This window comes from Palaemon carinicauda, chromosome 3, assembly GCF_036898095.1.
Source record: "Palaemon carinicauda isolate YSFRI2023 chromosome 3, ASM3689809v2, whole genome shotgun sequence".
Classification (NCBI taxonomy): Eukaryota; Metazoa; Arthropoda; class Malacostraca; order Decapoda; family Palaemonidae; genus Palaemon; species Palaemon carinicauda.
The window spans coordinates 163,939,822-163,950,546 of NC_090727.1; the positions used below are offsets into that span (position 1 = coordinate 163,939,822).

The window sequence follows — 10,725 nt, forward strand, 5'->3', positions numbered from 1 at the left end:
AGGGGAAATAGAATAAGTATTGGGTGGAGGAGACGTGTAACAAGATAAGGAATTGGATGTAAACGAAGAACAAGGTAAAAAGGAAGGGAGGATGATGAGAAAGAGGAAATCTAATAATTATTGTGTGGACACGTGTAACAAATAGAGGAATTGGATGCAAACGATCAAGGTAAAAAGAAAGAGAGGATGGATGAAAAAGGGATCAAGTATTGGGTGCAGGAAACGTGTAACTAGATGAGAATTAGATGTAAACGAAAGACAAAATAAAAAGGAAGGGAGAATTTAGGAGAAAGAGGAAATGGAATAATTATTGGGTGGACGACACGTATATCAATATGAAGAATTGGATGTAAACGAACGACAAGGTAAAAAAGGAGAGGTTGTAAGACAAAGCGGAAATAGGATAAGTACTGGGTGGAGCAAATGTGTAACAAAATGAGGAATCAGATGTAAACAAACGACACGGGAAAAACAAAGAGAAGAAGAAAGAGAAAGGGGGAATAGAATAAGTATTGGGTGGAGGAGACGTGTAACAAGATGAGGAAATAGATGTAAACAAACGAAAAGGTGAAAAGGAAGAGAGGAAGGAAGAGAAAAAGAAAATAGAATGAGTGTTGGGTGGAGCACACGTAAAAAGGTAAAAATGAGGAGTGCATAGAAGAGATGTCAAGGTAAAAAGGAGAAGAGCATAGAAGAGACAAGGTAAAATGAGGAGAGCATAGAAGAGAAAAGATGCAAAGGAGGAAAGCATAGAAGAGACGACAAGGTAAAATGGAATAGAGCATAGAAGAAACGACAAAGTAAAAAGGAGAGCATAGAAGTGACCACAAAGTAAAAAGGAGGAGAGCTTGCAAAAGAAAACATGGTAAAAAGGAGGAGAGCATAGAAGAGACGACAAGGTAAAAAGGAGGATAGCAAGGAAGAGACGACAAGGTGAAAAGGAGGAGAGCATAGAAGATACGACAAGGTAAAAAAGGAGAAGAGAATGGAAGAAACAAGGTAAAAAGGAAGAGAGCATGGAAGAGACGACAAGGTACAAAGGAGGAGAGCATAGAAGAGACGACAAGATACAAAGGAAGAGAGCATGGAAGAGACGACGAGGTAAAAAGAAGGAGAGCATAGAAGAGACGACAAGGTAAAAAGGAGGAGAGCATAGAAGAGACGACAAGGTAAAAAGGAGGATAGCAAGGAAGAGACGACAAGGTAAAAAGAAGGAGAGCATGGAAGAGACGACAAGGTGAAAAGGAGGAGAGCATAGAAAAGACGACAAGGTAAAAAGGAGGATAGCAAGGAAGAGACAACGAGGTACAAAGAAGGAGAGCATGGAACAGACAACAAGGTAAAAAGGAGGATAGCAAGGAAGAGACGACAAGGTGAAAAGGAGGAGAGCATAGAAGAGACGACAAGGTGAAAAGGAGGAGAGCATAGAAGAGACGACAAGGTGAAAAGGAGGGGAGCATAGAAGAGACGACAAGGTAAAAAGGAGGATAGCAAGGAAGAGACGACGAGGTAAAAAGAAGGAGAGGATGGAAGAGACGACAAGGTAAAAAGGAGGATAGCAAGGAAGAGACGACAAGGTGAAAAGGAGGAGAGCATAGAAGATACGACAAGGTGAAAAAGGAGAAGAGAATGGAAGAAACAAGGTAAAAAGGAAGAGAGCATGGAAGAGACGACAAGGTACAAAGGAGGAGAGCATAGAAGAGATGACAATATACAAAGGAAGAGAGCATGGAAGAGACGACGAGGTAAAAAGGAGGAGAGCATAGAAGAGACGACAAGGTGAAAAGGAGGAGAGCATAGAAGAGACGACAAGGTACAAAGGAGGAGAGCATGGAAGAGACGACAAGGTAAAAAGGAGAAGAGCATAGAAGAGATGACAAGATACAAAGGAAGAGAGCATAGAAGAGACGACGAGGTAAAAAGAAGGAGAGCATGGAAGAGACCACCAGGTAAAAAGGAGGATAGCAAGGAAGACACGACAAGGTGAAAAGGAGGAGAGCATAGAAGACACGACAAGGTAAAAAAGGAGAAGAGAATGGAAGAAACAAGGTAAAAAGGAGAGCATGAAAGAGAAAACAAGTTACAAAGGAGGAGAGCATAGAAGAGACGACAAGATACCAAGGAAGAGAGCATGGAAGAGACGACGAGGTAAAAAGGAGGAGAGCATGGAAGAGATGACAAGGTGAAAAGGAGGAGAGCATAGAAGAGACGACAAGGTAAAAAGGAGGATAGCAAGGAAGACACGACAAGGTGAAAAGGAGGAGAGAATAGAAGATATGACAAAGTAAAAAGTAGGATAGCATAGAAGAGACGACAAGATACAAAGGAAGAGAGCATGGAAGAGACGACGAGGTAAAAAGAAGGAGAGCATGGAAGAGATGACAAGGTGAAAAGGAGGAGAGCATAGAAGAGACGACAAGGTAAAAAGAAGGAGAGTAAGGAAGACACGACAAGGTGAAAAGGAGGAGAGAATAGAAGATATGACAAGGTAAAAAGTAGGATAGCATAGAAGAGACGACAAGATACAAAGGAAGACAGCATGGAAGAGACGACGAGGTAAAAAGAAGGAGAGCATGGAAGAGATGACAACGTGAAAAGGAGGAGAGCATGGAAGAGACGACAAGGTAAAAAGGAGGATAGCAAGGAAGACACGACAAGGTAAAAAGAAGGAGAGCATAGAAGATACGACAAGGTAAAAAGGAGGAGAGCATAGAAGATATGACAAGGTAAAAAAGGAGAAGAGAATGGAAGAAACAAGGTAAAAAGAAGGAGAGCATGGAAGAGACTATAAGATAAAAAGGAAGAGAGCATGGAAGAGACGACAAGGTAAAAAGGAAGAGAGCATGGAAGAGACGACAAGGTAAAAAGGAAGAGAGCATGTAAGAGACGACAAGGTAAAAAGGAGAAGAGCATAGAAGATACGACAAGGTAAAAAAGGAGAAGGAAATGGAAGAAACAAGGTAAAAAGAAGGCGAGCATGGAAGAGACGACAAGGTACAAAGGAGGAGAGCATAGAAGAGACGACAAGGTGAAAAGGAGGAGAGCATAGAAGATACGACAAGGTAAAAAAGGAGAAGAGAATGGAAGAAACAAGGTAAAAAGGAAGAGCATGGAAGAGACGACAAGGTACAAAGGAGGAGAGCATAGAAGAGATGACAAGGTAAAAAGGAGGATAGCATAGAAGAGACGACAAGGTGAAAAGGAGGAGAGCATAGAAGAGACAAGGTGAAAAGGAGGAGAGCATAGAAGAGACGACAAGGTGAAAAAGAGGAGAGCATAGAAGAGACGACAAGGTGAAAAGGAGGAGAGCATAGAAGACACGACAATGTAAAAAAGGAGAAGAGAATGGAAGAAACAAGGTAAAAAGAAGGAGAGCATAGAAGAGATGACAAGGTAAAAAGGAGGATAGCAAGGAAGAGACAACAAGGTGAAAAGGAGGAGAGCATAGAAGAGACAAGGTGAAAAGGAGGAGAGCATATAAGAGACGACAAGGTGAAAAGGAGGAGAGCATAGAAGAGACGACAAGGTAAAAAGAAGGAGAGCATAGAAGAGACGACAAGATACAAAGGAAGAGAGCATGGAAGAGACGACAAGGTAAAAAGGAGAGCATAAGAGAGACGACAAGGTAAAAAGGAGGAGAGCATAGAAGAGACGACAAGGTAAAAAAGAAGAAGAGAATGGAAGAAACAAGGTAAAAAGAAGGAGAGCATGGAAGAGATGACAAGGTAAAAAGGAGAATAGCAAGGAAGAGACAACAAGATGAAAAGGAGGAGAGCATAGAAGAGACAAGGTGAAAAGGAGGAGAACATAGAAGAGACGACAAGGTGAAAAGGAGGAGAGCATAGAAGAGACGACAAGGTAAAAAGAAGGAGAGCATGGAAGAGATGACAAGGTAAAAAGGAGGATAGCAAGGAAGAGACAACAAGGTGAAAAGGAGGAGAGCATAGAAGAGACAAGGTGAAAAGGAGGAGAGCATGGAAGACACGACAAGGTGAAAAGGAGGAGAGCATGGAAGAGACGATAAGGTGAAAAGGAGGAGAGCGTGGAAGAGACGACAAGGTAAAAAGGAGGATAGCAAGGAAGAGACGACAAGGTAAAAAAAGAAGGAGAGCATAGAAGATATGACAAGGTAAAAAAGGAGAAGAGAATGGAAGAAACAAGGCAAAAAGAAGGAGAGCATGGAAGAGACTATAAGGTAAAAAGGAAGAGAGCATGGAAGAGACGACAAGGTAAAAAGGAGGATAGCAAGGAAGATACGACAAGGTAAAAAGGAGGAGAGCATAGAAGATATGACAAGGTAAAAAAGGAGAAGAGAATGGAAGAAACAAGGTAAAAAGAAGGAGAGCATGGAAGAGACTATAAGGTAAAAAGGAAGAGAGCATGGAAGAGACGACAAGGTAAAAAGGAAGAGAGCATGGAAGAGACGACAAGGTAAAAAGGAAGAGAGCATGTAAGAGACGACAAGGTAAAAAGGAGAAGAGCATAGAAGATACGACAAGGTAAAAAAGGAGAAGGAAATGGAAGAAACAAGGTAAAAAGAAGGCAAGCATGGAAGAGACGACAAGGTACAAAGGAGGAGAGCATAGAAGAGACGACAAGGTGAAAAGGAGGAGAGCATAGAAGATACGACAAGGTAAAAAAGGAGAAGAGAATGGAAGAAACAAGGTAAAAAGGAAGAGCATGGAAGAGACGACAAGGTACAAAGGAGGAGAGCATAGAAGAGATGACAAGGTAAAAAGGAGGATAGCAAGGAAGAGACAACAAGGTGAAAAGGATGAGAGCATAGAAGAGACAAGGTGAAAAGGAGGAGGGCATAGAAGAGAAGACAAGGTGAAAAGGAGGAGAGCATAGAAGAGACGACAAGGTGAAAAGGAGGAGATCATAGAAGAGACGACAAGGTGAAAAGGAGGAGAGCATGGAAGAGACGACAAGGTGAAAAGGCGGAGAGCATAGAAGAGACGACAAGGTAAAAAGGAGGAGAGCATGGAAGAGATGACAAGGTAAAAATGAGGAGAGCATAGAAGAGACGACAATGTAAAAAAGGAGAAGAGAATGGAAGAAACAAGGTACAAAGGAGGAGAGCATAGAAGAGATGACAAGGTAAAAAGGAGGATAGCAAGGAAGAGACAACAAGGTGAAAAGGAGGAGAGCATAGAAGAGACAAGGTGAAAAGGAGGAGAGCATAGAAGAGGCGACAAGGTGAAAAGGAGGAGAGCATAGAAGAGACGACGAGGTAAAAAGAAGGAGAGCATAGAAGACACGACAAGATACAAAGGAAGAGAGCATGGAAGAGACGACGAGGTAAAAAGGAGAGCATAAGAGAGACGACAAGGTAAAAAGGAGGAGAGCATGGAAGAGACGACAAGGTACAAAGGAGGAGAGCATAGAATAGACGACAAGGTAAAAAGGAGGATAGCAAGGAAGAGACAAGGTGAAAAGGAGGAGAGCATAGAAGAGACGACAAGGTGAAAAGGAGGAGAGCATAGAAGAGACGACAAGGTGAAAAGGAGGAGAGCATAGAAGAGACGAAAAGGTGAAAAGGAGGAGAGCATAGAAGAGACGACAAGGTAAAAAGGAGGAGAGCATGGAAGAGACGACAAGGTAAAAAGGAGGAGAGCATAGAAGACACGACAAGGTAAAAAAGGAGAAGAGAATGGAAGAAACAAGGTAAAAAGATGGAGAGCATAGAAGAGATGACAAGGTACAATGGAGGAGAGCATGGAAGAGACGACGAGGTAAAAAGGAGAGCATGGAAGAGACGACAAGATACAAAGGAAGAGAGCATGGAAGAGACGACGTGGTAAAAAGAAGGAGAGCATGGAAGAGACGACAAGGTAAAAAGGAGTAGAGCATAGAAGAGACGACAAGGTAAAAAGAAGGAGAGCATGGAAGAGATGACAAGGTAAAAAGGAGGATAGCAAGGAAGAGACAACAAGGTGAAAAGGAGGAGAGCATAGAAGAGACAAGGTGAAAAGGAGGAGAGCATGGAAGAGACAAGGTGAAAAGGAGGAGAGCATGGAAGAGACGACAAGGTGAAAAGGAGGAGAGCATGGAAGAGACGATAAGGTGAAAAGGAGGAGAGCATGGAAGAGACGACAAGGTAAAAAGGAGGAGAGCATAGAAGAGACGACAAGGTAAAAAGAAGGAGAGCATAGAAGATACGACAAGGTAAAAAGGAGGAGAGCATAGAAGATATGACAAGGTAAAAAAGGAGAAGAGAATGGAAGAAACAAGGTAAAAAGAAGGAGAGCATGGAAGAGACTATAAGGTAAAAAGGAAGAGAGCATGGAAGAGACGACAAGGTAAAAAGGAAGAGAGCATGGAAGAGACGACAAGGTAAAAAGGAAGAGAGCATGTAAGAGACGACAAGGTAAAAAGGAGAAGAGCATAGAAGATACGACAAGGTAAAAAAGGGGAAGGAAATGGAAGAAACAAGGTAAAAAGAAGGCGAGCATGGAAGAGACGACAAGGTACAAAGGAGGAGAGCATAGAAGAGACCACAAGGTGAAAAGGAGGAGAGCATAGAAGATACGACAAGGTGAAAAAGGAGAAGAGAATGGAAGAAACAAGGTAAAAAGGAAGAGCATGGAAGAGACGACAAGGTACAAAGGAGGATAGCAAGGAAGAGACAACAATGTGAAAAGGAGGAGAGCATAGAAAAGACAAGGTGAAAAGGAGGAGAGCATAGAAGAGAAGACAAGGTGAAAAGGAGGAGAGCATAGAAGAGACAAGGTGAAAAGGAGGAGAGCATAGAAGAGAAGACAAGGTGAAAAGGAGGAGAGCATAGAAGAGATGACAAGGTGAAAAGGAGGAGAGCATAGAAGAGACGACAAGGTGAAAAGGAGGAGAGCATAGAAGAGACGACAAGGTAAAAAGGAGGAGAGCATAGAAGAGATGACAAGGTGAAAAGGAGGAGAGCATAGAAGAGACGACAAGGTGAAAAGGAGGAGAGCATAGAAGAGACGACAAGGTGAAAAGGAGGAGAGCATAGAAGAGACGACAAGGTAAAAAGGAGGAGAGCATAGAAGAGATGACAAGGTGAAAAGGAGGAGAGCATAGAAGAGATGACAAGGTGAAAAGGAGGAGAGCATAGAAGAGACGACAAGGTAAAAAGGAGGAGAGCATAGAAGAGACGACAAGGTGAAAAGGAGGAGAGCATAGAAGAGATGACAAGGTAAAAAGGAGGATAGCAAGGAAGAGACAACAAGGTGAAAAGGAGGAGAGCATAGAAGAGACAAGGTGAAAAGGAGGAGAGCATAGAAGAGAAGACAAGGTGAAAAGGAGGAGAGCATAGAAGAGATGACAAGGTGAAAAGGAGGAGAGCATAGAAGAGATGACAAGGTAAAAAGGAGGAGAGCATAGAAGAGACGACAAGGTAAAAAGGAGGAGAGCATAGAAGAGATGACAAGGTGAAAAGGAGGAGAGCATAGAAGAGACGACAAGGTGAAAAGGAGGAGAGCATAGAAGAGACGACAAGGTAAAAAGGAGGAGAGCATAGAAGAGACGACAAGGTGAAAAGGAGGAGAGCATAGAAGAGATGACAAGGTAAAAAGGAGGATAGCAAGGAAGAGACAACAAGGTGAAAAGGAGGAGAGCATAGAAGAAACAAGGTGAAAAGGAGGAGAGCATAGAAGAGAAGACAAGGTGAAAAGGAGGAGAGCATAGAAAAGATGACAAGGTGAAAAGGAGGAGAGCATAGAAGAGACGACAAGGTGAAAAGGAGGAGAGCATAGAAGAGACGACAAGGTAAAAAGGAGGAGAGCATGGAAGAGATGACAAGGTAAAAATGAGGAGAGCATAGAAGAGACGACAATGTAAAAAAGGAGAAGAGAATGGAAGAAACAAGGTACAAAGGAGGAGAGCATAGAAGAGATGACAAGGTAAAAAGGAGGATAGCAAGGAAGAGACAACAAGGTGAAAAGGAGGAGAGCATAGAAGAGACAAGGTGAAAAGGAGGAGAGCATAGAAGAGGCGACAAGGTGAAAAGGAGGAGAGCATAGAAGAGACGACGAGGTAAAAAGAAGGAGAGCATAGAAGACACGACAAGATACAAAGGAAGAGAGCATGGAAGAGACGACGAGGTAAAAAGGAGAGCATAAGAGAGACGACAAGGTAAAAAGGAGGAGAGCATAGAAGAGACGACAAGGTAAAAAAGAAGAAGAGAATGGAAGAAACAAGGTAAAAAGAAGGAGAGCATGGAAGAGACGACAAGGTACAAAGGAGAGCATAGAATAGACGACAAGGTAAAAAGGAGGATAGCAAGGAAGAGACAAGGTGAAAAGGAGGAGAGCATAGAAGAGACGACAAGGTGAAAAGGAGGAGAGCATAGAAGAGACGACAAGGTGAAAAGGAGGAGAGCATAGAAGAGACGAAAAGGTGAAAAGGAGGAGAGCATAGAAGAGACGACAAGGTAAAAAGGAGGAGAGCATGGAAGAAACAAGGTAAAAAGAAGGAGAGCATAGAAGAGATGACAAGGTACAAAGGAGGAGAGCATGGAAGAGACGACGAGGTAAAAAGGAGAGCATGGAAGAGACGACAAGATACAAAGGAAGAGAGCATGGAAGAGACGACAAGGTAAAAAGGAGGAGAGCATAGAAGATACGACAAGGTAAAAAAGGAGAAGAGAATGGAAGAAACAAGGTAAAAAGGAGAGCATGGAAGAGACGACAAGGTATAAAGGAGAGCATGGAAGAGACGACAAGGTATGAAGGAAGAGAGCATGGAAGAGACGACGAGATAAAAATAAGGAGAGCATGGAAGAGACGACAAGGTGAAAAGGAGGAGAGCATGGAAGAGACAAAGTAATAAAAGGAGAGCACGGAATAGAAGACATGATAAAAAGGAGAAGAGCATGGAAGACACAAGGTAAAAAGGAGGAGAGCATGGAATAGAAGACATAGTAAAAAGGAGGAGAGCATGGATGAGACGACAAGGGTAAAAAGGAGGAGAGCATGGAATAGAAAAGGTAAAAAGGGGGAGAGCATGTAACAGAAGACATGCTAATAAGGAGGAGAGCATGGAAGAGACGACAAGGTAAAAAGGAGGAGAGCATGGAAGAGGCAAGGTAAAAAAGAGGAAAGCATGGAATGGAAGTCATAGTGAAAAGGAGGAGAGCATGGAAGAGACGACAAGGTAAAACGGAGGAAAGCATAGAAGAGACAAGGTAAAATGGAGGAGAGCATGGGCGAGACGAGGTAAAAAGGAGGAGAGCATGGAAGACGCAACAAGGTACAAAGGAGGAGTGCATGGAAGAGACAAGGTAAAAAAGAGGTGAGCATGGAATAGAAAACAAGGTAAAAAAGAGGAGAGCATGGAATAGAAGACAAGGTAAAAAAGAGGAGAGCATGGAATAGAAGATATGGTAAAAAGGAGGATATCATAGAAGAGACGACTAGGTACAAAGGAGGAGAGCATAGAAGAAACAAGGTAAAAAGGAGGAGAGCATGGAAGAAACAAGGTAAAAAGGAGGAGAGCATGGAAGAGACAAGGTAAAAAGGAGGACAGCATGGAAGAGACGACAAGGTAAAAAGGAGGAGAACATGGAAGAGACAAGATATAAAGGAGGAGAGCATAGAAGAGACGATGAGGTAAAAAGGAGTATAGCATGGAAGGGGAGGAGAAATGGAATATGCATTAGGAGGAGGAGACGTGTAACAAGAGGAAGAATTGGATGAGAACGGATAAGTTAAAAGGCGAAATATAAAAAGAATGTAGGAAAAAAATGATAATTGGAGGAAGAAAGAGTAATGGGAATGAGATTGAGTATTACGTGATGTGTGACAAGATGAGGATTGGATAAAAACGAATAAGTTAAAATGGAAGAATATAAACAGAATGCAGGGAGAAAATGATAATTGGGATGAATGTAGAAGAGGAAAGAGAATAAGAATTAGGTGGAAGAGACGTATAACAAGAAGAGGAATTGGATACAAACGGATGATAAGGTTAAAAAAGGGTATAAAGAAGGCTGACAGAAAATGATAATTTGAGATGAAAGGTAAAGGGGAAAGAGAGCGAAAGAGACAAGTAAGACAATAAGGAATTAGATGAAAAAGAATAAGGTAAAAAGGGAGAATAGAAAAAGATGCAGGCAAAAGGATAATTGAAGGGAAAAGAAAACGAGTATTCATAAGGCGAAGGAGACATAAAAAGGGATTGGGTGAAAGTGAATAATAATGTATAAATGAAGAATAGGAAAAAATGTAATCATTGGTGAAATACATGAAGGTAGAGCGGGGTCACAAACATAGCAGGAACAGGTTTGAGACTAAACATTCGTGATTGCTGTTTTTTTGGTGACTATAATTGCGGTTATAAATGCTTATCATAGAAATCGACTTTACTTAATTGATATAATTATTTCTAACGATCCTAATTAGTGATCACGTGATCATTTTGAAAAAGTAAATGTTAGTCTTGCTATTTTTCCCATCCTTTAAAGTTCCTACTTTTTCCTCATTTACTTTATATAATTCATAGGTATATATATATATATATATATATATATATATATATATATATATATATATATATATATTAATAGTGACGTTGTAAGGACATATAGCTATCCTTTTATTGATTTATAGCATTATATAAAAAATACCTTCTTCAATGAGAAAATATGTAATCACATATATGTATGTATATAAATGAATATATATATACATATATATAAGCACACACACACACACACACACACATATATATATATATATATATATATAT

At 41.3% G+C, this 10,725-nt stretch overlaps 2 protein-coding genes across 2 annotated transcripts; one reads left to right on the top strand and one right to left on the bottom strand.

The window, feature by feature from the left end:
- Positions 1-666: 666 nt before the first annotated feature.
- On the bottom strand, positions 667-5,484 carry LOC137635082 (uncharacterized). The gene is made up of 2 exons (XM_068367645.1): positions 4,570-5,484; positions 667-4,188 (listed from the first exon to the last, which is right to left on the bottom strand). Exons 1-2 carry the CDS (start codon positions 5,482-5,484, stop codon positions 667-669), a joined length of 4,437 nt encoding a protein of 1,478 aa, XP_068223746.1.
- Positions 5,485-5,675: 191 nt separating this feature from the next.
- On the top strand, positions 5,676-7,949 carry LOC137635098 (troponin I-like). The gene is made up of 3 exons (XM_068367646.1): positions 5,676-5,800; positions 6,548-6,667; positions 7,802-7,949. The coding sequence occupies exons 1-3, from the start codon at positions 5,676-5,678 to the stop codon at positions 7,947-7,949; spliced, it is 393 nt and encodes a 130-aa protein (XP_068223747.1).
- Positions 7,950-10,725: the final 2,776 nt, after the last annotated feature.

Coding starts and splice junctions, on each gene's coding strand:
- LOC137635082 (XM_068367645.1), bottom strand. CDS start 5,484: ATGCTCTCCTCCTTTTCACCTTGTCGTCTCTTCTATGCTCTCCTCCTT. Junction 4,189..4,569: donor CTTCTATGCTCTCCTCCTTT/GTACCTTGTCGT, acceptor TTTACCTTATAG/TCTCTTCCATGCTCTCCTTC.
- LOC137635098 (XM_068367646.1), top strand. CDS start 5,676: ATGGAGAGCATAGAAGAGATGACAAGGTACAATGGAGGAGAGCATGGA. Junction 5,801..6,547: donor AGCATGGAAGAGACGACGTG/GTAAAAAGAAGG, acceptor AAGGTGAAAAAG/GAGAAGAGAATGGAAGAAAC. Junction 6,668..7,801: donor GAGAGCATAGAAAAGACAAG/GTGAAAAGGAGG, acceptor AGGAGAGCATAG/AAGAGACGACAATGTAAAAA.